The 26,068-nt window shown below is 41.4% G+C and overlaps 2 protein-coding genes across 3 annotated transcripts in view; one reads left to right on the top strand and one right to left on the bottom strand.

The window, feature by feature from the left end:
• Positions 1 to 26,068, top strand: part of ARHGAP6 (Rho GTPase activating protein 6) — a 436,053-nt gene that overhangs the window by 295,353 nt on the left and 114,632 nt on the right. The window lies entirely within an intron of this gene.
• On the bottom strand, positions 8,077 to 24,966 carry AMELX (amelogenin X-linked). Its single transcript, XM_016131720.2, has 6 exons — positions 24,913 to 24,966; positions 22,977 to 23,024; positions 21,698 to 21,742; positions 21,020 to 21,445; positions 11,756 to 11,864; positions 8,077 to 8,345 (listed from the first exon to the last, which is right to left on the bottom strand). Exons 1-6 carry the CDS (start codon positions 24,964 to 24,966, stop codon positions 8,077 to 8,079), a joined length of 951 nt encoding a protein of 316 aa, XP_015987206.2.

Below are 26,068 nucleotides of genomic sequence, written 5' to 3'. Positions count from 1 at the left end.
ATTTTAGAGGCTCAAGTATGGTAGGTTTCATTCAGCGTCTCTGGATCTTTTTTCCTGCAATTCTCTTCACTTTATGTTCCTCTAAGCATCCCTAAGCTAGCATTGCCAGAAACTGTGGCAGGTTGGGGATAAATCTGACAATGGTTAGGCCAGTGGTTCCCAACCTGCGGTTGTCCCCACGCCCTCGCAGAGACATCTGACAGTGAAAGGAGACATTTTCGGCTGTCACCACTGAAGAGATGCTACTGGCATCTAGTGAGTAAAGACCAGAGATGCTGCTGAGCATCTGACAATGTACAGGACAGCCCCCAAAACGGAATGATTCAACCCAAAATGTCAGTAGTGCTGAGATTGAGAAACCCTGGCATCCGGGAAGAAAAGGTTTCCCTTTCCTCTGCCTCTTGCTTATGTTGAAGGAAACATTTTGTGGACACCAGCCACCTTTACCTCACGTGCCTCTGGCTGTAAGGAAGACTCATGGCTTTCTATCTGGGTATCACCAAAGTCAGCTTACTCAGTCCCCAAATGCATGGGAATGGCCGCTCTGTACACTGTCCACAAGAACAATAAATGCACATCACATAATAGCACTGTTCGCTTATGAGCAGGAATGAGTAATTCAGGCATCATTAAGAATCCTGTGACCTGCTCAAGAATAAACATGCTCCATAGCAATTAACGTCGTCACTGAGGGATTTGGAGGAGCTTCTCTGCACCTGTGTTTCTTTTTCTGGATTATCTGTGTTTATACCTTTCTACAAAAAGATATGGCTGGAAGTGACTCAGTGATAATCTGAAGATTTTCTCAAGAAAAATTCTCTTCGGTGAGAAGGAATGACTATTTTGGGGAAGGTTTGGCAGAACCAGTCTCTACGCTCAACGACTTAACAATTTTATTATTAATCGAGGTGAAATTTGATGTTAGCTTGGACCAGGGTAGAACAATGGAAATGCTAAGAGGTCAGATTGGGGCATGTTTTAAAGGTAGAGCCAATGGGAATTACTAATGAGTCAGCCTTGGAATACAATATGGAGTCAAGGGTGATAGAGAGTCAGGTTTTGACCTGAGTCCCTGGAAGAATAAACTTGCCATTGACTTAAATGGACAAGACCATAGAGGAGCAGGTTAGGAGGAAGTCGAAGAACTCAGGGAATTCAAGGAAGAAAGGTCCTGTTGGAGATATAAATTAGGGAATTAATTGTGCATAGATGTCATTTAAAGCTGTGAGATCTGTTGAAATCATCAACAGAGTGATTGCTAATGTAAAATGAAGGCGGTCTGGGGACAGAGCGGTGGGGAATTCCATACTCTGGGAGGTGAGGAGGAAACAGGAGACTGAGAATCAGTGGCCAAGGGGGCAGAAGGACACCTGGGAGGGCGTGTCATCTGAAACCCCTGATGAAGAATGCATTTTAAAGGGAGGGGGCAGCGGGCTGTGATAAGTAGCTGTCAGGCTTCTGATGGTAATGCATAAGTATCAGTTAGTATACATATCAATAGCATCCTGCTGGTGGGAAGACTGAGGACTCATCAGAGGATTTATCAGCGGCAAGGTTTTTTGTAGCCCAGTAAGAGCAGCGTTGATGGATGGCAAGAGCCGAAGGCTGCTTGAAATGGATTCAAGAAAAACTGGAAGGAAAGGAAACAGAAGGCAGGGTATATAAACACTTCTTTAAGGGTTTTTAGTTTTTAAAGGAGAGAAATGAGGTGGTGGCTAAAAAGGGAAGTGCGATCAAGAAATTTTGTCTGGTGGAAGTTAGAGCAGCATGTCTTAATGCTGATGAGACCTATCCAGTCGAGAGGATGCGTAAGAGGATGGCTGGCGTGAGGATGGGAGAAGGGGATGGAACCTACTATACACACTGACACGAGCGAGACATCGTAAAGGCGGGGCGTTTCCATGAAATAAGGGGATAAAGAGAACTGTGGAGAAGGAAAACAGCAAAAACAATGACAAGGCATCCAAAAAGGATGAGGATGAGCAGTTCTGGGGAGCTGGAGTGCTGGGTGTGCTGGAAAGAAGGTTTGGAGGAATGGGGTTGGGGTCAGGTCATGGAAAGCCCGGGACCTCATGCTGGAAGGTCTCTGCTGAGTGAAGAACAATGGAAGGGTCGGAGCAGGGAAGGGGGATGTGAAGAGAGGAACGTCACAGCAGGCCAGGGAGGAAACCGTCTCCAGCATCTGTCAATCACTCATGCCGAACGCCCTGGAAATGTCAAGGAGGACGGGGGGAAATGTGAGTGAGGAGGCGACAAAGCACCCCTGGCCAGGGCCTTGGCATAGCTTCCCTTGCTGTTTGGATGGGGGTACGGTTTCTTCCTGCATTTATTTATTTGGTGTCAAAAACATGGCTGGATGTCTTATCGTTGTTTTATTTTTCTGTTTAACTTAAGCTCTTCTGTCATGTTCTGGAACTTAGGTATCTGTCCTTAAAAGAGAAAAAACAGCTGCCTTTGTCTTTTAAGCAATCCAGGAAGCCTCTTTCTGGCTTTAATTTTGATTTTCTTAACATTATGCACTTACAGCCTAAAACATAGTCAAATTATGGGCTAAGGCACTTACCTTGCTAATCTTTCCATCTGGTTAAATGGTTTGTCCTTCTTGTCCAAGCTGAGACATGCCTGTCCCTTCCTTCCCATGTGTTCATGCAGGCCAACAAAAGATAGTTATCAAAGATGATTTATTTTACCAAAAAGGCTATTGATAATCTGCATTTCTGGATACTTAGTAAACTTAACATCAATTAATAATGTATGCTTTCCCTTTATGTGAAACATTCTCTTAGAGTTCTCAGAATTAAACCATGTTTAATGAGTGAACACTGGATATCTGTTGTATATTTTTTCTAAAACAATATGCATAAGTCTAGATAAAAAGAAAAAAATGTTTTCAAATCATATTTCCATGGGATTTCCTGGAAAGTTTCTTGAAATGCAGATTACCGGGCCCCAGAAGTCCTGTTGCGAGAGGTTCGGGACTCCAGTTAGTCCACTTCATCCATTATACATATTAATGGAAGCACAAGCTGTCCAGGAGCCCACCCAAATGCATGCGGGCCGAAAGCAAAGGATTGGCTCCCGTAGTGACTATGTAAACATTTATCTACGGGCCTAAAAACACAGCATGGGTCAATTTCATTATCGATGAGTATTTTAAACAATCTTATAACATGTGAAAGCAGTTCATAATGTACATTTTCTGTCTCTTAGCAAGTATTCCTGAAAATGCAAAATGATGACGACTTGAAGAGCATAGCTAAACAAGAATCCTAAGAGTTACTCATTGCCAAACCATGTCGAAATCAAAATTATAAAAATTCTTTAGAAAACTAGGTGATAGGTCTCCGGAGTAAGTGCTTAAAATAACACAGAGTCCCGGGACTGTGCTTTTGATAAAAAGCATCGCCGTGTGATTCTGACTCTGATCCTACGCTCACACTTGGAGAACCTAAGATCTAGGTGGACGTTTCATGTGACCGAAGTAGTCTTGTCTTCATCCAGTCATTTATCAAACGTTCTCAGCACCTACTATGTGCAAGGCATGGTGCTGGATAGTAGAAATATAGTCGTAAACAATATTTATCTAGGTGAAGCTTCCAGACCAGTGGGAGAGACAGTCAGTAGCCAAATGGACAAGCATGTGAAAGCAATTACAAGTCAAGATAAGTGCAGAGAAGAAAAGCAGCAGGGTGTCGAGATCGAGAAGCCAGGGAACACTGACTCCAGACTGGGAAGGTCGGGGAAGGCTTTTCTGAGGGAGTGGGATTCGAGGAGAGAGAAGGAGGCGCCAGCCATGTAAAAATGCCTAGAAAGCGCAGTTCAGGCACCGTGAACGGCATGGGCGGAAACCCCATGGAGGACCAAGCTCACTGTGTCCACGAGTGTCAGGAGAACGGGAGGACGGAGAGAGACATGAGAGGGGAGGCTGAGGACGCAGCCCCAGACTGCTTGGCGCAGGGCAAGTCCTATGCAGATGGATTTTATTCTAACCACAGTGGAAGCGAATTGACAGTCTTCGCTTGCTTGGTATTCGTTTAAGCTTGGGCTTGGTGTGGTACTTTGTGTAGCGGGTGAACACGCAGCTGTGGAGCTGGATTGCTCGAGTATAGGTTTTGGCTTTGCCTCTTAGAGGCAGAGTGATCTCGGATATGTTCCAATCTCTCTGCTCCATTCCCCACCTGTAAAATGGAATAACAGTACCTACTTCGTAAGGTTGTTTAGCATATTTAATAAATACATGCTAAGCATGATATACATCTTAGTAATCAAGCTAGGTGTTTGAGAAGACCATTCTGGTTTCCCCCATGGATGGTTAAGTGGGCAAGGGCAAGAATGGATATGATTAGGTTATTAGAAGGCTGTTAAATTTGTTCAAGAGAACTACAATGGAGGCTGGAGGTGGGGTGTTGAAAGCGAAGTTGGGAAGGAGGGGTCAGAATCCTGATTTATTTGGGGGGGGGCAGAATCGACAGAACCTGGGAATGGATTAAATAAGAAACATGAAGTGAAGAGAAGAATAAAGAAAAACTATCTGGTTTCTGGCTCAACTGATTGGGTGCATGAAAATCATCATCTTCTTCATCATTAATTATCATCAGTATCATCATCATCAGCATTTATCGAGCAGGTCTGCATGCCAGACACTGAGATAAAGGCTTTATAAACACCTCTTAAGATGTAGGAGGCTTAAGTACAAAGACATTTTCCAGGAGGGAAAGTTACGAGTTCAGGACTGGATGAGTGAAGTTTGAGATGACCCCAAGATACCAGATGGAAGGGTCAAGAAGGCAGTTGGATAGCCAACTCTATAAAACTCAGAGATGACTGCTTTAGAGATAATATTCACAAGTCATGAACTTTGCATCGGAACTCACCACAGTGTTCTTTTATATAATGATTTGGGCTGTTACAATAACATTTTATTTCTTTTGGCCCAATCTTTAATTTTTTTGAGTTCAAGACCTGCCTCTTAACAACCTTCATGCCAATTGAATTTGCAGTCGATTCTTCATAGTGTAAAATGTTAATTTTACACTCTATATTGTAATATATTGAATTAACATTTCTGACTCTAAAACAGAACTCTACTGAACTCAGCTAGCCTCATCTGAACTTCGCGTTCCGGGATCACTTCGTAAATTATATGGATGTCTAACCGCTATGCCATACACCTGAAACTAATAATACCGAATGTCAACTGTAATTAAAAAATAATAATAAATAAAATAAATAAAAAGAACTGTGAGCTTCAGAAGACATTAAACAGTCCTTGGAATACTGAAAAAAAAAAAAAACCCTCAAAGAGAGTTTACTTCCAGTTATGGTCTCAAATCAACAGAATTTTATTAATTCATGTGAATATAGAAAATCATTTATTTACAGTGTTTAAATTGACACTTAAATTGACATTTGAACAGTTTTTCCAGTCCCACACAGTTGGTGGCAGAAGGTCTTGAGAAAACATGAAACATTTTTTTTTTATCAGACTCATTTTTGATTGAGCTTGCCAAACAGTTCAGTTTCCATAGAAATTTACAAACCTGAGCAGTGGCCAAATTTTCACAGTCGCTGAATATAAGTCAGTGAATAAAATTGTTAAACCCTTTGATTTCCCCCCACTTTTTTCCCTTAAAAAGTAACATAGCGTGTGCCTCTGAGTTTTATGATTTGACATCTATTACCCGCAGCACTCGAGTGTGTTTGAGAAAAAGCCTGTGTGGACATTCCAGCACAGAATGAACACAGACGAGGTCCCTGGGAACATTCATTTGCCATTTTACGTATCCTCAAATGGGAAAGCCTACTCTCTCATAGTTACGCTGACATCCTTCAGAGGACAATGGTACCAACTTTAAAAATCAGTCATTTTAAAGATTTTTAAAGATCGAAAGTTTTTAAGACAAATCCAGAATAGAAAAAATTTACGCGTTGGTCCAAAATGTGACACATTTCAGACACTGTGCATTGTAGCTAATGGGGGGAATTAGCAAGGCTTCTTCTCTTAAGACTTTAGTCCAAATAGCAGAATACACCGATCCCAGCAGAATCCTGAGCATGGGACACGATGGAACTAGTTACCGTTGAGAAAATAATGTTCGTGAGCATTGGTGGTGTGTGCCCAGGCAGAGTTTGTAAAGATTGAAGGCTATGGAAACAAACAAACAATAATAATGATGAATATTAATAATGAAATTGTGTCAGCAGCTCTGGTATAGTTTTCTTAGTGGACGGGAAAGTTATATAAGAATACCGATTTTTTTTTTTTAACCCAATGATCACTGTAGCAGTCTCTTCATTGAATTGCTTCCTTCGTTGGTGTCACCTGCTAACTTTACCTTTACTTATCATCGTGAAAATGCTCCTAAAGGTGATACCCTTATTTAAAAAATGCTCAACAAAAATTAGACCGAGGTGAAGGGTAACAATTAACTCCTGGATTTCAGCCGTGAGATGTCACTGAGCTGTGAGGGCCCATTATGCTAACGTCACGTGTAATCTATTTGGAGACATTGGTCACGTGGGATACAACTGTGGGCCTGACATGGGAACCATGGGCATGCTGGGAGGAGAGTCACCACTCAGGAATGCGGGAGTCAGGAGCGGGGCTAAACCCTGAAGCCGGAGCAGAATTCTTATCACCGGTGCCCTGGAAAGGAAGCTGAGAAGGGTCCCGGTTGGCCGGGGCCAGCTACACGCTGGACAGAAGCCCTCTCTCGCTGTGGCCCCCACCAAGCCACGTAGCTGAATCTGCAGGACTAACGGTGATCTCAGAAGGACACATCGTAATTGGGGAAGGGCTGAGGCAAGAGAATAAGCATTTCATTTTGAATGTAACAGCTTCATTGCGATACGATTCACATACCTTACAGTTCACTCGTTTAAAGTAGATAATTTAATGGTATATTCACAGAGTTACACAACCATCACGAAGATCGGTGTTAAAACAGTTTCATCACCCCAAAAAGAAACCCTGTACCCCTTAGTCATACTGTCCCCAGGCCTCCCAGCCCCTGGCAACCGCGATTCTACTTTCTGTCTCTATGGATTTGCCCATCCTGAGCATTTCACGGCAATGGAATCATACACTATGTGATCTTTTGCATCTGGCTGCTTCCGCTCAGCATCAGGCTTTCAGGGGTCATCTATGTTATAGCACGTGTCAGTGCTTTGTTCCTTTTGATACTGACTACTGCCACTAAATAGATATGTTGCGTTTTGTTTATCCATTCGTCAGTTGATGGACATTTGGATTGCTTCTACCTTTTGGCTATTACGAATAATGCTGCTGTGAACAATTTGCTGTACAACTTTTTGCGTGGACGTATATTTTCAGTTATCTTATGTCATATGGGAATTCTATGTTTAACATTTTAAAAGCTGCCAAACCGTTTTTCCAAAGCATTTTTACATTCTCACCAACAAAGTATGAGGATTCTAGTTTCTTCACCTCCTAGCCAACGTTTCATCTTAGCCATCTTAGTGGGGGCGACATGGTATCTCACCGTCATTTCAATTTGCATTTTCCTGATGGCTAATAACATCGAGCATCTTTTTTATGTGCTTATTGGCGTATGAATATTTTCTTCAGCGAAATATCTATTTGGAGTCTTTGCCTATTTTTAAATCGGGTTATTTGTCCTCTTTCTATTGACTTGTACGAGTTCTTTATGTATTCTGAATTCAAGTCCCTTACCAGATATGTGAGTTGGCATTTCACTTGAACGATTCGTTCCCTCCAGGTCATAGTGCATCTCTACCATTTACTGTAGACCGGCACACGTCTATGCAACCGTTTCCCTCAGCTTGGTAACTTTCTGATTTTTTTTCCCCCTGGTTCAGTGCTGGTGCCTCTTAGCCTTGTGTGCTGGGGGAGGCCTTTTGGAGCTAAGAGCTCCCCAGGGTGTCTGACTCAGAGGACCACAGCGACCCTGGGCTTTCTCCCTCCCGTGGCCTCTAGCAGCGCATTCCAGCCGGGGAGCCTGCCTGCCCAGCTCCTAGCTCTTTGAGGAGCGTCCTTGTCTCCAGCTTCCCCCGTTCCCACACTGGACGGGGGCTCCGCGTGGGGAGGATGGGTGGTCAGTTCTGCCTGGAGCTGCTGCTACTGCTGAGGTGTAAGGACCCTGGAGAGGTAAGAAGATACGGCGGCTTGCGCATCTCAGGCTCTGCGTTTTGTGCCTCCTGCTTGAGGCAAGGCAGGACCCAAGCCGGTAGGATGTGGAAAGCCTTCGGGGCGTAAGAATCCTGGAGCAGCATCCGGGGATGGTGGACGCGAACGGGCCCGAATGACAGAAGTAAAAGCTTTGGTGGCATTTCAGTCCGCTTGTTCCAGCACTTATCTCTTTCAACTTCAAAGTTCAGACAGTTCAAACGACACTTAAGAAGTCTCTGCCTGTTGCTTTAGGAGAAGGTTCAGAGCCTTCGAGCCAGGCTGACTGGAATGTTCCATAGCATTGCCAAGACACTCATATTTTTCTTGAAAGTTTAGATCAAATCTCTGAAAGGACCCGCCATTTCTTCTGCACCTTTCCTTTTGGCTGTTTTCTAAGTATTTTAAAATTGATGTAATTTGGCCTGAACGATGTATACCTGGCTTATAATATTACCGCTGCCTGGGTCTTAGTGGCCTCCTAGTGTAATATTTTTCTGTGACAGATTAAGAAAAAATGAGAGTGTGAGAGTTGATCAGGTTACGGCAGGGTCACCTGCCTAGTCCATGACAGAACTGAGACTAAATATCATGGCTTTTTAGTCTCTCTTTGGGTCTGGATCACTGGGGACTATGTAATGATAGACATTTGGGACAAGGACAAATGTTGCCCTTCCCCTTCATATGATGAAGGGTCAGGATTCTATGACATCTACAAGCGACGTGGGCACTGATGTGAAACCACAAAGTGTGGCTAGACTGTTCCCTTGTGGCTGCTCCATGCGGTAAGGACAGATGGTTGGTCTGGAAAAACAGAAAGCCTGAGTTTTGCTGCTTGCAGCCTCAGGTACAAATCTTATATTTTTATGATTTCAGTTTTTGAGGAAAGAACCTCAAAATCCATCATTTCCTGTTATTAATTTAGAATATTACCAGTGCTCACAGAGCTGAGTACCTGCTGGTTTTATGTAGCTATGAGTGAAAGTGTTTTTGAATCTTCCTTAAAAGAAGAGACAGTATCATATTAAACATTAGTTGATTTGGTGAATGTTTTTTGTTTTTTTTTTGTGTTTTGTGTTTTGTTTTGTTTTGTTTTGCTTTGTTTTTATAGCCAGCAGGTGGAATCACGAGCTTTCCTACAGATCGGTGATAAGTGACCTTAAACTCTGTGACCGGGCTACTTCGATGCACTTGCAAATTTCTTCCTCTCTCTATCATGTGTACATGCCACTACATGTATAAAGTAACTGAAATATATATTAATGATTTAATTTGCTGAAAAAAAAATAAGTTGCTTTTGGAGCAAATGTATTGCTCCGAAATCACCATTGTTTACAATCTGTTGAATGATTTCGTTTTGAAGCAGGGCAAAGACTGAGCATGGTGATTCTGATAACTTACAGGAATAGTAGCTGGAGAATAAATCAGCTTAGGTCGCGGTGACAACCCGTTCCCAAATACCTATCAGTGGTCATCGTGAACATTTTTTTTTTCTACCTGTGGAAAAATGAGCCCCGAAGGCAGTAAATCCATCTTTATTTTCCTACGGTCTTTGTAAATCCTGCTCATGGGAATGCACATTTGAGCAAGGTTCAATAAGGACTTTAGAGATCTACAACTGTCTTTCAAAAGAAATACTTTTGAAATTTCCAAGTTGCTCTGTTGTGCCTTTTTTTCGAATTCGGAAGAAATCCTTGCAGAACCTAGGCTGACCCCAAGTTCACCATCATGGGGTGAAAATGGGATTTCGTAAACCTCGCCAGCCTGAGCTGGTTGTTGCTCGCAGCCGTGCAGGACCCGTGGCAGGAGCCAGTGTGGCCGCCACCTTCAGAGCTAGCGTTTGTAGAAGCTACGGTGTCAGAAGCTATTGAGATATTTGAACTTTTTCATGTGTTTTAATCCGGACATCAAATGCCAGGTAGAGAGAGTATGCCAGCTAGTTAGTTCTGATTGAGTCTCGTGCTGGGAATATATCAGCTGCCTTCCAATTCTGGTCGTGCTAGTGACCTTCATAATGTCACTTGAAATGGCCTTTCCATATGTGTTGAATCTGCATTCAGTGGGCTACTTGGTAAGGAGGATAATGGAGGGCCTGGTTTTTCTCACAAGTCGTCGTTAGTTTCCTCTGTAGCTTTCTCTGCTTGAATCAGTGAGAGGAAGAGAGCGCCTTGCAGGTCCTGTGAGGACTGGACTTGGGTTTATTTGTTTTCAGTGCATATTTTGGAATCGAGGAAGGAGTGAGGGCTATTCTGCTCAGGTTCGCACCTGGGAGTGGTCCGCATGAGTTTCTCCTGGTAGCCATGGCAATGCTGCCCTGACGTGGTCACACTTGCCCCCCGTCCCCCGTGGTTTATCACAAGTATAGAGGCGTTATTGGGCTGCAGTTATTGAGCTTTTTATTTGTTTGTTTATTTGTTTTTCACCATTTGCTCCTTAGCACAGCCTTGGAAGTTCAAATGGGTGCGAAAAATTAAATGACAATAGGAGACAAACTTCATGACTGGAATCGAGTTAAATTCATATGTGCTATTAGATATAAATACAGGTTTTCTGTTAGGATCCTAAACGCAGATGACAAATTAGTTGACCTTTCACATGGCACGCATGAGAAACAGGACAGGGCGTGTGTGTGTGTGTGTCTTGAGAAGAGCTTCATTTCTTTTTCAAGTTGAAAGTGTAGACAACTCCTCATCTGTGAGTTGGACATAGAGACAACTTTTCCTCCATCAGATCGTGAGAATTAAACGAGGTAATATATGTCACATGCTTAGAACATGCCTGGAATATAATAGGAGCCCAGTAAATGTTTGATTATTATCACTACTTTCGTATTACAGTAGGGTGGCTTTTGTCGCTAACGATGATTCCATAAGCAGATATTAAGCACAGCGACTAGTTTCCAGGGATTTTTCTAAATCTGCCTCCAGGAGTTTGCCAGCTAGTGGGGAGATCAAAGGAGCAACAAGTGAGTGCTTGAAATAGAGGCACGTCCGACATATTTTGGGAGACCTCGAGGTCTGAGCACTCCGGCCCAGGTAGACCAGTGAGAGAAAGTCTCCAGACAAGGAGGCACCTGCCGATGCTAATCGCGCTTGGAGGAGTGGCTTGGGTTTGATATTCAGAGATAGAATGTTTCATATCTGCGTCCGTCAGGTATTATCGGGTACCCAGAATGGGCTCCTATCCCCATAGCTCACTGTTTTATATTCCCCGTGGCCGTCAGAGAATTGGTGGTCATTTTGTAACTAAAACCTTATTATTATTCATCAAATAATACTTTTGGAGAGTGACGGTTCTGAAGATCGTGAGAATTAATCTTCAATCCCTGCCCACTCTATGGACAAAACTACTTATTTCTCATTATCCTGCCAAATTCAAAGAAATCCCCAAATAGGACGTTTCCCAGACATACTAAATGAGCTCTAATTCAGTAGTTGCACTAATGACTAATGGTCCGGTTATTTTTCTCTTCTTTATTACTCAGGTAACGAAACCACTTTTAAGTAACCTCGTCAGAAACAAATAACATTCTCACTTTTAAGTAACTTCTGAAGAAGCGAATAACTCCAATTTCTGAAGGCTGGTTTTGATTTAGAGAACTCAGCTCACTTGATCCTGGGGCAGCCATCTTTTCATCGTGCGAATCTTCTCGAACACCCTGGCCACTCCCCAAGCTGTTCAGGTTTCGCTGATGCAGTTGGTGCAGGGGGCGAGCAGCCTGTTTGTGTGAGGTCCTATATCAAGTTTACCCACTTTAAGATTTGAGCTCTTGGGTTTTTTTTCCCCCTTAATCGTGTTTTAAAAACACACACACACAGACGTCTACATTTGTTCAGAATCGCGTTCCTTCTGTAGGTCAAATTCTGATCACGCAGCCGGATTCAGTGTTGGAATTGTTTTCTAGAGTGGCGTCTCAGCCTCGGCAATGTTGATGTTCGGGGCTGGATCTTTCTTTGTTGTGGGGTCTGTCTTGGGCATCGTGGGATGATTTAGCAGTGTCCTTGTCCTCTCCCCACCAGATGTCAGGAGGTACCACTCCAGCCCCCAGTCACGCCCCCACTGAAGACATTGCCAAATGTCCCCAAGGGGCCACAGCGGCCCTGGTTGAGAACCACTGCTCTAGAGAAAAACAGTTTGGTAAAGAAATCCCTAACATGGAATATTGGCCAAGCTGTGACCAATGCCACAGCAAGAAGGGAAGGGGAAGAGTTGGAAGCCACAACAATTGGGGACCAGACCTTACAAAGAAGATGAAAGGTAGTCATTCGGGAGGAGGGACTCTAACAAGCTGGCCTTCGATGAGCCTTGTGCAGCCCTTGACACTCGTGGATTTACTCTCATATTATCCTTAGGGTGACCTTGGGGTGGCAAAGAACAGCCTCTGGGATGTCGGACAGGAGAAGGCAGGGATCAAGCAAGGTAGCAATCAGTAAGGGAGGTGTTGAGGTGGCTAGATGTCAGAGATGCCATATCGATAAATGACAGATGTGTTCAACTTTGAGGCCTTTGGCATAGAAAACCTTTGGCATGGAAAACCTTTGATGTGGAAAACCAGGTTATATCCAAATTCTACATCAGCCCGCTTCCAACTGTATAGGGTTCCCTTTGAGCACCTGCAGAGCCAGGAGAAGCCCTGTGTTCTGAATATAAGAACCGTAGGCAACATTTATTGAATTTGGGGCTCATTGACAAGAAAGAACTCAAGAGGTAGATGTTTAGTACATTTTATAGATGAGGAAACTGAGGAACAGAGAGGCTAAGAAACTTATCTAAGTTAACACAGCAGATAAGCAAAGGCTGTGATTGTGAACCAGTCTAGTTGCAGAACCTGCACATGCCAACACCACACAGGGAAGCCATCTTTGTCCTTGCATGGACACTTAACTGACCCCAGAGCCAGTTACACAGACGAATTGGAAGCATGGAAAATCCTTTGGAGAGGAAAACAAGATTCGGCTATTCTGAAGATAAATTTCTGAAGATACTTAACATTGTTAAAATTTTTTTCTGATTAATAGAAAAAAGTGCTGGACCCGAAGCTATTTTTTGTTCACCATAGAGAATGTTATGTGTAAGAGGGCTTTATTGATTTTTTTTTTTGATAGATAATTCAAGTGTGATTTATCGAGGCAAATACTTTGGGACCCAACTGACCATTCCTTTCTTCTCTCCTCAGCCTCTTCACTCCTCACCATTCCCAGACCAATCTTATTTCTCAAGTATAATTTATCTTCTAGAGGAGTGAGGTGTTCCAGATGAGGCCACCATGGAAGTATTTTTGAATAACTAAATGTCAGCCAATGACTCTTACTGATAAGGCTCTCAACCAAATGGGGGCAAAAGGGATTATTAGCCAAATCACAAAACAAGAAGTAAAAGCTTCAATTAACAAGAATTTCACAACAAACATAGGCCGATGAGTATTTTATTAAAGCAGTGTGGATCACAACTAGAGGCCACCATGTTCTGGAAATGTGGGAAATCGTTTGAAATCATTTTTCTCTTGCGATTCCTATGTTAAAACATTCACAGTTAGATCTCTTTGATATATTTTTTTTATTAGCACCATTGTTAGCTATTTTATATTCTTTTAAGTCTTGGCTTTAAACTCAATCTTGCTATTTTCAGCAATTGTTTCTTAGTAAGGGGCAGACTTCAGATTTATGGGAAAAATCCATGTTTTTATTTTGTGTGGCGTTGGGAGAGGAGGTGATCAACTTGACATTGCTTCTACATAAAATGAACAACTTGACCTTTTTTTCTTGATAGAATTTCATACTGGAAGAAGTGTAATATTTCGCGGTGATGATCATTGATACGATAACCATGTAGTTCCTAAATGATTTGAATGGAGAGAAGGTTTATTTAAAAGTTCAAGTTACTCAAGTGGCATATGTCTCCAGAAAGGTCCTTTAACTACAGGTGAATTCAGTGAGCACACGTGTGTGTGTGTGTGTGTGTGTGTGTGTGTGTGTGTACTCATTTGTCTTATCTTGTGCTGTTGGTTTGAACCACACAAAGAAAAGAATGTAAATATTTTCTGATGTTTACAGGCAATCATTCACCCTCAGGGACGGACAAAAGTTCAGGTTTGTTTCTTATTTTAACCTTTCTGTCAGCTTAGACTTCTGCTTGTTCCCAGTGAAACCCTAGGTCAAGGGCAGCCCAGCCTCTACCTCCAGTAAGGATGTGGTCGATAGAGGTCGGAAAACAAACAGCCATTCCTTTGGAACCAAAATAGTTTCTCTTACCAGTAGAAAATTAATTTTGTTGAACTCCAGATTCATCTGTTTTTAAAGAAAACTAGAGGGAAAACCATTTCACTGTGCGTGATACAACCCAAAGAAGAGGAGGGCACTTTGAATTCTCAGCAAATCCCCCTCTGAGAGTTTGCTTCCCGGAATGCTTGGGAAACGGCTTGTTAGGGATAACTGAGATGTTCAGTTTTAACCAGCAAATCTGTTTTTGTTTCATATTTCGTTTAAAATCTTCGAGTTAGTAGGGATTCCACCTCAGGAAGTAGTGTGTAGATCAACGCCATCTCACAGCCCTTGGTGGCCATGGACGTGTTCAGTATCTGTGATGTCCAGTGGTCGCCACCACCCCAAGACGCCTGTTAGCACTTAAGGTGTGTTGAGTGTGACCGGGGAACTGAATTTGAAATTTTATTGCTTTTTAACTGTTTAAAGTTTGAATAGCCACATGGGGATGCATTCTGAACAGTATGAGTGAAGTGTAATTACCAGTTAGTGTACGTCTCCGATTTCAAATATTCCATTGTCTTATCGCCCTACATATCAGAATTTCAATTTGGAAAATGTGGCAACTATTACTGTGTCTGACAAAGTGAAGATTACCGCCAGGTGACCCTTTGAGTCTCCACCCTCAGCGTGTGCTATCGAGCTAAGTGGTTATGGAAAAACAGCCTGGAAATTACTTTGATAGACTGTATTTTCCTTTGCCCTTTTAATAAATGAATCAAGAACATTTACTGGTTAATTGGAGTTGTTATTGATTGAGGTTGAGCTCTTAAGTGATTCAGACCTGATGTAATTATCATAACAGAGAGAAAAAAGTACATTATAGCCAGTAGCAGCCCCCAGATAAAATTAGACAATGGATGGATTTCAAATCAGCGATAGTTCAGGCATTATTTAAAGCAAAAGAGAACCCATTTAATGTGAAAAGTCATTGCAAGCCCCCTGCTCTTTAAGAGGTTAGGGGCTTAGTTATTTTATTTTACCTTTGACCTGCTGACTCTTTGAAACCAGTTAACCTTTGAGAGAATTTTAACTCGTACTGCCTTATGGTCATTTCTTTTTTATTTTATTTTCTATTTTACTTTATTTATTTTATTTGCATTGTTTCTAATTCTTCTTCCTTCACTTTATCATGCTTATCTCTTCTTTGTTTTTGGATTGTATTATTCATCTTTGTTTCTACTAAAGCCACTTTCTCCTTTCCCTTTGCCCATCTTTGGTCAAAATATTTCTCTGAAAAATGAAGTATATATAAACTGATTTCTACTTAGAATTTCTCTGAAGGGGGCCCACCAACATCCAAAGCTCACATCAAAAGGAAATGAAGGAAGGAGATCCATCTGGATTGAAACAGAAGAAAGGGAGAACAAATGTTTTAAAAATTAAATTTGTTTCTTATTATGGAAGTAACATATTTATTGTAGAACAGTTGTATCTTCGTACAAACAGCTACATCTTCCTAGTTTTTTTCTATGCACATTTATGTGTGTTTCAGTTATTTACATGTCATGATATATTCTCCGATGATACACAGTCCCGATCTTAAATTTTAGTTTGTCGCAATTTTCCACTACTAAATTTTCTTCTAAAGCATAGTTTTTGTCACAGTATGTCTTCAGATAGATATAGGAAAATTTAAGTGAGATTCAGTTTCATACCGGTTTATGTAATGCAATGATCAACAGGACCTGTCCACATCTTTTCGTGCATTTTGATGATTCTCTGAGGCCAATTCTTAGACATGTATTTGTATCCTGGAAAAATGATGCATACTGAAGCCCTCAGCAACCAAGAGTGAATGAGAATGGAGAAGATTTCAAATTTATTAGTGACACGGGAGTGTTTATTAGTGAGATGAGAGGTTCCTTGAGGTGGTTTACTTCATCTGTCTCTTTAGCTTCATTTCAAAGACATAGCACAACTCCGTAAAGAATCTTTTTGCCTTGTTATTGATTTAAGACTTTTTTATTAATGCACTTGTGATCACTATCGCTATTTATTTCAGGCTGGACTTTGAGTCTTGGTCATTAGTATCTACTGATTTTCTTCCATATTTGGTTTAAATACACATAATGTTTGGGCAGTTGACTAAGTCTGAGTTTTAATGAGTTAGAAACACGGTTTCATTCAGTTGACATCAGCTATGTTATGCTATGTGGTGACATGTATATGTCAGAATTTTGTCAGTTGCGGCCATCTGCCATAGTTGGGGAGTAAGGAAATCAGATACTCTCAAAGTGACTGTGGAACTTCCGGAACAACAGTCCAAAGGACAATGTGCTTCATTTTATTAGAGAGAATATATGTGCAAAATAAGCTATGTATTAGAAGATGTTAGTTTACATGAACAAAAACAACAGGAAAGAAATGATTGCCAAGAGCAGAAAGAAGCAATTAGCACGAGAGAGCAGTGTGGGGCAATTTAAAATGAGCGTGAGAGCCTTTTTACCTCTGAATTTTCAAGGCGATGCACCTCCCTGATGCTTATAAGTCTCCATCTGGGCCATCCAGAAGATGCTAGGCTCTGGTTAATATATAATGTTTAATGTGGTAGAAGAATGTCAGTTATAGAAGACCGCCGTGGGAGTGATTACATTAAAACACGTGTTTGGATGTTTAATACACAAGTGTTAGTTCCGCGTTGAAATTATCTTGTGTAGTGCATCTCACGTCAGAGTGAGCAGTCTTCAGAGTCCACGGTCTGGCTTTTTCCCTGTAATTCAACATGTGATTTGAATATATATGTCTCTCTATATATGCATATATAGATAATTTGAATTATTATAAAAGGAGAATTATTTTGTCAGTGACTTTCCCAAATAGAGAATCCTCTTATGTCATAAAAATTGAAAGCAGCTCCATTCTGAGTCCAAAATTTGTGTTTTTTTCCCCAATGTCACACACAGTCTACAGGTAGCATCATCGCTTACATCCTTAAAATGTTTTTCAGTATCAACAACTGGCAATATTTTCATGAGCAGTGGCAGGCAAAGTGTGTGAGGGGGAAAATATTTTTGAGAATACACTGGGGTATATATTTCTATCTCCATTTATTAGATTCCCCCCGCCCCCAGGAATGTCATTAATGAAATAATTCTCCATATTCCTGTAGTCATATAAGCTTTACATCATTGAAAGAGACACTTTGCTGGCATGATATAAACGATGGACGTCCTAATAATGTCATTACCCACTAATCAGTTATGACCCACAATTGAAAAAAAAAAAACTAACAGAAAATAGTGTCTGTCATCCATCTAGATAGAGGTAGATGGTACCAGATTCGGGGGCACAATGATGCCACCAAGGACTTAGGGGCTTTCCATCTTTCCACTTGCCACTCCTGGTCACAAGATGGCATACAGAGCTCCAGGCATCACATCAGACAAATAGATCCAAAGACAGAACAGCATATTTTCCTGGCACTTGTGTGTATGTGCGCACGCGCATGCGTGCATGTGGGTAAGAATGTGTGTATTTAATTAAAGGGTAATCTTTTTCCCCAGAAGCTCTTCCTCTCCTAGCAGACTTCCCTTTCAGCCTCATTCATCATCCCTAAACCAATCACTGGCAAGGAAAATAGCTGCCATATTTGGTGTGGGCATGTTCTGTCATGGTAACTGATGCTGTGATTGGCATGGAGGAGTGACGTTCATTCCCTGGAAGATGGAAGGGGGCTCATTTCTCCTGAGCTCGTGGGAGACCGGATGCCGGGTTAATTTCAGTTCTGTCAACAAGGAATGAGTGCTGAGGAAAGCTGATGGCCAGCCAGCTGGCTAACGACATCTGCCATATTCACCAGAGCATTGGGACTATGCTTCTGTCACAAGCGTTATTTACTCTTAGGCCTTCTGTTATTATCCGTGAGCTCATTTTACTCCTTTGGTAGATTCTAGATTCCTTAAGGATGGAGATTTACTGTTTTTGCCAGGACATGGAATAGTGCCTTACACTAGAGGATGATTAATAAATATTTACTAAATCGATGAGAATTTGCCCATGCCAATCGATTAAAACTTGTCTTACTTTCTTATTGACTCTAAACTCTTAAAAATCAAGTTATTTACTTGAATATTGACACCGTCCTCTCCCTCCCCCCCCGGTAAAGTTATGTCAATTATTTCCAGAAAATGATTAAGGGGCCTCAATCATAAAAATGCGGGAGTAAAGTTACTGTGTGTGCTGTGTAATATAAACCCTAAAAAGACTGTTTACAGTTCTCTGCGGGTGTAGGAGGAAAAAAAGGATTCAAATATAAATATGAGTGGGAAAGAAAACTTATCTTGAGTCCATTTATACATTTGTTAACATTTTGAAGACTATACCATAGAATTTATCATCTTAAAGATTGTGAAGTGAGAGAAATGATTATATATAAAATCACTGTGGTTCTCTATTGGAAGCTCCATTTAATAAAAGTCTTCTTGGGAAAACTGATTACCTTGATAATTTTAAATTCAGTGCATTATTATACTTATCACATAATTTAAAAAAACTTTTTCAGTAGAATAAGATCAAAAGACTAGATTTTGTTCATTATAGTGGTATGACATATAAAGCTAGAGTTCCAGGTCTTAATTTGTTTTGTGACATAAACATTTCTCAAGAGCTTATCTTTTTCAATGTAAAGAATTCTTCACATAAACTTCCCTTCATTTAGTTCAAGTTCAGTGACTGTACATGTTTATAAGTTTTCACTTTATCAACTATTATAACTAATGCATAAACTTCTGTTTTTTAAAAGATTTGAGAGTACGTTTAAAATTTTTCTAAAAAGAACTATAACACTCATTCGCCTGAAGAACGGACAACTTGTAGGTATAAATGAGCAGTCCTACCTCATTCAAGAGTCATTTATAATAGATTCTCTCAAGTGATGTGCAATTTTAAATTTAATTCAACACAAAGACATGAATGCTTTTTAAAACATTTTATTGTTTGCTAATGGTACTTCTTTTCAGTTACAGAATCTACTAAGTGAAGTGATGATAGGCACGAAGTATCGTGTCATTCTGAAAGCACCTGAAGTATCTACTGCAGTTCTCTTTATTTCCTGCTCTTTTAATCCTGAAAAAATAAGAAAAGGAACAATTAAAATAATATACAAATATTCTTAGTGCCATTTATAGTAACACATGTGGCTTCGGTTTTGCCAAAACAATGTACAGCCATTTAAGTTTATAATTTTCAAAACTTATTTGTTATCTCATTGTCATTAGAAATGAAGTGTCCAGGATGGAGGCCCCTGCCTTTAGGACACTTAAAAACTATTAATTGATAGTAAAATAACAATTGCTATCTTTTTTTGAGTACTTCCTGGACGCCAGGCTCTGAGCTCATCACTTTATTTTCCATAAAACGACTCTAAGACACGATCGATATTTACACTCTGATTTTACACAGGAGTTTTAAAAAGTTCAGACTACCTGTCTGAAGCTCCGTTTTCATAAATAGCTCTGGCAAGTTGTGAACACATTACAAAGTTCATGGCCTTATTTATTAATGAAGAGATAAATAAGTGTATTTTCTGTACAAAGAAGGAATATATACCTTAGGCTAGAATAATCAGCTCTAGGCATCAGATTATTTAAGAGACGATCAGTTTTCAAAGATTCTGTTCCATAGTCTCTATGATTGGGAAGCCATATATGGCACATATTATAATTTTTTTTATCAGGAAACTATGGTATTTGTACTTGGACAGAGGCTTGAAAAGTATCTGATTTAGTCATTTTCTCTCAATTTAAAGAAGGGAAAATACCCATAGATTTAAAGTAACTTGGACAATATTGTCTCCCCTTTGGGAGCAAAGCCAGGACTGGGGTCCAGGTGTCCCTGCTCCCCACCCAAGTCATTTATGTCTTGCCCCTCGGTACTTCTTAGTAGAAAATCATCAATAGCATTTATAACTTGAAATTACATTTAGACACATACAGCAGAATTACAAAATCTCATATATGCAGAAGGAAGTGTTTCTGGATATGGATAAGGGTCATTTATTTTATTAGCTCTTTCTCACTCATTTGGAAGAGCGTTCTGTGATGGAAAGATCTTGTGCTCAATCGTGAAAAGTTCATGCTAAAAGCTTACTTACTCTATAGAATCACAGCACTGAAAAGGAATATGACAGTCTGTCTAGTTTAGCTTCCTCCAAGTTAGATTGGAAACCACTGGAGACAGGTAATCTTCTCTTAGGTCTTTAAAGAGATTGCCCACCTACCTTTGGTAGCCTGTTCAAATATTTGCATCCCCTCGCTCTCAAAAATTATCCTTTCTTAAACCTTCAGTGCAATTCTAGCCTAGTCTTGCCAGTCAAACACTTGAACGGTAAGGAGGGTATATTCTTTTATACTGTTGACCTTAATATTAATGGGCTTCAGTAATATATATGCTAGTAGGGATTAAAAATAACCGTAGAATTTAAACCCACCATAAAAACTATGGCCTTAATTACTAAACCATGTAGATAAACTCATTTATAATATGTGCTTGGACTAAGTGAGTCAGTGGCCGGCCTATATAGACCCTGGATTGTTTGAGAACTTAGAACTCTGGGCGCCAATTTTGCTTGATCACTTTCTTAGGCGTCATAGTGCCTTCAAGATATACTCACCACTTCCTCCCGCTTGGTCTTGTCTGTTGCTGGCCAAGCTTCCAGAGGCAGGTCGGGAAGCATGGGGGGCAGGGGCTGCATGGGGAACATCGGAGGCAGAGGTGGCTGAGGCGGCAGGGGCTGCATGGGGTGCACGGGCTGTTGGGGGTGGATGGGCTGGTGAGGCTGCGGCTGGACGGGCTGGGGCTGGAAGGGCTGCTGGGCGGGCGGAAGGAGGTTTGGCTGGTGGTGTTGGGTTGGAGTCATGGAGTGTTGGCCGGGAACTGGCATCATTGGTTGCTGGGGGACCACGGGCTGCTGAGCTGGCACCATGGGCATGTGGTGATGAGGCTGTAGGGCGTGATTCGGGGGGTTCTGCTGGGACAGCACGGGAATGATTTGGTGGTGCAGCCATCCACCCATGGGTTCGTAACCATAGGAAGGGTACTGGTGAGAAACAAAGAGTCAGGTTTACCGTCGGCTCCATCGACTTCCAACTGGAGAAGTAGCAATGTTTTCTTTGTCATTATGGCGATGTGAGTATTGATTCATTTCTAACCATGTACACAGATAGGATCTTATCCAAACTCGATTTCCCGCCAGTGTCAGTATGTGGCATAGATATGTTATTTCACTTAAAAGGGAATCGAAATGCATACTTAATATTTTAAGGGAATAAAGAACAGAATCGCTGCTTACCGGCTGCCTTATCATGTTCTGGTACCACTTAATGGGAGTGAGCACCTTGAGAGAGAGAGAGAGACATTAGAACGCATTTATTTCAATTCAGTTATGTGAACTATAGATTCAATAATGCAGTCCTGCCAATAGTCATAGCCTGAAAAGATAAGTTCTACAGAAGAAAGCATAAGGTAAATATTTGTCAGGTGATTTCAACGTGTTAGGCTCTACGTGACATCCCTCGCACACATTTTTCTCATTTTCTCACACACTCTGAGGCAAGTATCATCACCTTCGCTTTCACAGACAAGGTCACGGAGAGTTAAAGAGGTTTGTGAGCTTGGCTGAGGTACAAAAGTAGTAATTCCATTTAATTCCACGGCTCCTGCTCTTCTTCGCAAGAACAAAACAAAACAATTAATGCGACTTAACATTAATCATATTCTATTTTGATTTGATGTCACCATGGAAAAATAAAAGAGGCAGAAACTCTCTCCTGCTAGAAACACAGGTTTTCTGATCAAATAGGTCAACCTTTTAAGGTTTAACAGAAAATCTCGCTTCAAATTGTCATTAACATTTTTCCTCAGCTTCTGCGAGTAAACAGACTCGCAGCTTGCCAGAGATGTAAGAGTTTCGTCCCTTTCTATACAGTAAACACTTGGGTCACTGCAGGTCGAGAGACTGCGTCATACAATAGTATAGATTTGATATCGACACAACAAACAATTATGAACCTCACTTAAGTTATACTTGATGAACCACCTTTTCTGTTGTGTAACTATTTTGTTCCCCAGACAATATTTTGAAATGTGGGTGTTCAGGATCATTTCCCTTCCTCAGAGAAAGAAACCAAAGTTCCAGAGAGAGAGAAAATGATTTGCCCCAGGTGACATAGGTGGTATGCTTTCCATTGCTCTGCAGAATGTCACATAGACCCCTTGGTCACTAGTCTTTCAGTAAACACAGATGAGAGAGGCACATAGAGCGAACATCTTAGAATCAGGAGTTTTATATCTTGAAAGGATCTTAAGTCACTTCTTCCTCGATTTCTCACATTTACTATGCCACCCCCTGACTGCTTGTTTCTGATGGATAACTCTATAGCCATGTGAGGAGGAGAAACTGAGTCAGAGAGGCAGGGATGTGCCGGGACAATGCAAGCTCGAGGTGACTCGTCAGGGCTTAAAAAGCAGGACTGAGAAGCATGTGGAATGAAGAATCAACACTATTCTTTACAGAGCTCGGAGCATTGTTAACTCAAACAATGGTCAAAATTAGTAAAGAGAAAAATTACCTCATAGCTGAAGTTGATATAACCAGGGTGCCCAGGATGAGGTGGTAGCTTTTATAGGGAGGGGGAAAGGAGAAGAAAAAGGAAGAGAGGGAGGGAGAGAAGAGGGAGAGGGAGAGAGGAAGAGATTAAGTCAATACGCAATTGTTCACATTAGGGAGACTGAAGCTACTTTTTAAAACTCTATATAGTGCAGAACACATTTGGGGTCTACTTTTAGCTTGAACATGAACGCTGCGTAGGAGAGGAGCCCTCTTATTTTAAAGGGGTTCAGACCAACTGAAAGATTTTTCCGGAGGTCTCAGTCTCATGGTGGGAGACCTGGAAGCAGGAACCAGGACACATTTATTCTCCAGTGACCTTGGGACGCCCCTCCATCCGTGTTGTCAATGAATCCTGCTCTGTCCCGCCCACCATTTTTACTTCTTGGAGAAACTCACTCCATGTTGGGAAGAGAGGAACGTTTCTCTTACACAATTACAAAATACCAACAAGAAGAGAATTGTCTCGCCATCCTCCCCTTATAGATCAGAAGGTGGAGAAGTGCTTAACTAGCAAAGAGATTCCTCATAATTGGCATGCAAAGTAAATAACACATCACAACAACCAAGGAAACAACTACGTGTGAATTATTGATGACTATGAGAACCAGATGGGTGAGGCGAAGTGGAAACATTATCTTTCCTGTGGAAAATGAAAGAGTTGATTTATGAAGCTTAGGCTAGCTCTTTTTATTACGCTGTCACTGTGTTATGGCAGAAACATTTAGAAGTTCAAAATAAAAGCAACCTGCATAATTATCTAAACCAGGACTGTCTGTCCTGTCAAAAGTGGAGGCCAAGGAGCCTGCGCTGTAGAGCTCTGGTTGGCCCCAGAAGGGGGACAGGAGAGAATCATGCCAAACACCTCCCTCGGACGCTGAGTTTTTAAAGGCTCTATTCTTCTTAAATGCTCATATTTTAGGAGAGGGTTAATTCTCTCATCTGAATGCAATTTATTTTAATCAGGTAAGTGCTTTTCTATACCTTCCTGATGGAAGCCCTCAGAGAGCTGGGGCGTTGAACTAAGCAGTGGGAAAAGGGCTGAACTTGTAATGCGGAGACCCCTCGGGGGACCAGGAATTGCCATGACGCAGGGTGTCAGGAAAGCAAGAGCACAGAGCCTTGGCCTTGCGGGCGAGAGAGGAAGGCAGGAGGCAGATACGCAAGCGTGGCTGGCTTCTGGTTGCATCAACTGCTCTTCGCGCCACTGCAAAGCAAGTGGATGCTACTTGGCCTGCGCGTGCTCTAAGCTCTGTGTCTGGAGAGAAGGCGTCGGACTCCCTGGTGCTCGGCACGTCCGAGTGTGAAATCTGTCCGCGCGTAGTGGGCGCAGGTAGGGAAGTCATGCGCTTAGCAGGTGCACCCGAAGGTTGAGGCCTCTGAGAACGGGCAGAGGGCTCAGGAAGGGGACCCTGACACAGAACTCGTACTGTCTGAGGAATAACAGCAGCGCAGCTTGGAGAGCAGGAGGAGATTTGGATACTTGTGAGAAACTGGGTTTTAGAGAAAACTGGCATCTTGGTAGTATTTGCCTAAGGTCGAGTTAGCACTTTCTCTGGAGGCTTTTCAAGGATGCCTTCCAGAAGGTTCCACCACCTACAGATGGGCAATGATATTTACAAGCTAATTGTTTCAATAGAATCTCCTGGGGTGTTTATTAAAATGCAGAGTCCTGGGCCCGACCCTATCTGTACAGAGTCAGAATCTTGGGCAGAGGCATCTGAGAATCTATTTTTTAAATAACAAGCTCTTCAAAGTGTTTCTTAAACATAAAAATGCTCAAGGACCTCTGACCTTATACTGTTTTAAACCCTGAAGTTTACCAACTGTGGGGCCGATTTTTATTTCCAAGCTTGTGAAATTGGACATTGACTTGTAACAGGGGGTGTTTTACTCACGGGCATGGCGAAGGCTGCTCCCAGGAGGCAGGCAAACAAAATCCAGGTCCCCATTTCTTGATGGCCCTGAAATGTGTCAACACACACTCTTCTTATCTCTTCTCAAAATTGAACATTATGAATGTGCCATAAAACTCACAGAATCCATGTTAGTCTGGTGCTAGTGGAAAGGGCGGGACTGTTCTTTGTGAGGTTCCTTCATCCATACCTGGCTTTCAGTTCTGAGCCTATTTCATTGCTTCTGGAATCACAGTAGTGATAGAGATGCTTTTCATTTAGATGGAGAACTAAACAAGCTGTAAGGACGTGAAGAATCTCTCATCGTATGATTTGTCATGCCATTTCCCTGTGCCCATACAGCTTGTAGAATCACAGACGCTAAGTGTAGCTTATAATTAATGATTGAAAGAATAGAGTTGGCTCTGAAAGTTGTGGAGATCATCCAGGTGCACAGCATTTCATAGTTTTAGAAACAGGAGACACAGAAACGTTTTTTGTTTTTTGGGGTTTTTTTTTTGGTATAGTCCACCTGAGCATTGCTACTGTTAAAAACAAAGATTGATCATCAAAGACATTGATTTGTCAAAATATAGTAAGGAAGGAGCGGATTTCAGTTCCAGATATTCCCGCCAGTAAAGACTTCACATGAGACCTTGAGATGACATCCCTGAGCTCCAGATGTGGAGCAGAGGGTGTGGTTGAATGGTCAGGAGAGAGGACGGTGCTAACATCCTGTGATTATTCAATGAATTTTGAATGACATCTACTCAAAAGATTTCTTATTTACTCAACGACATCTTCCTTTTATTTGACACACCGGGCACAGTAATTATTCTATAAGTAAGACCCTTGGGGCATGAAGCAAAACAGGCCATCCTAAAATATGCATTTTGCTTTGTGGTGCACATTACTGACTAACTATGAAAACTGTCAGAGGACAGACCTTAAATTTTGGCTATGGAAAGTACACTGACATTTTCTACCGCCTAAAATTTTTTAAAGTTTGAATTAATGAGAAAAAACATTCAGTTGATGGTTCTATATGATGATATTAAATAAAATGTTTTCAAATTACTGGATCACAGACTGTTAAAAAATATTTTATCTTAGTCGATAAATAATTAAAAATAAATATTTGGTTGTGAAATTTGGCCCC

Source organism: Rousettus aegyptiacus, unplaced genomic scaffold (assembly GCF_014176215.1).
Source record: "Rousettus aegyptiacus isolate mRouAeg1 unplaced genomic scaffold, mRouAeg1.p scaffold_m13_p_9, whole genome shotgun sequence".
NCBI lineage: Eukaryota > Metazoa > Chordata > Mammalia > Chiroptera > Pteropodidae > Rousettus > Rousettus aegyptiacus.
Note: the sequence above shows the minus strand (reverse complement) of the source record. Positions and strands in the feature narration are given on the sequence as shown.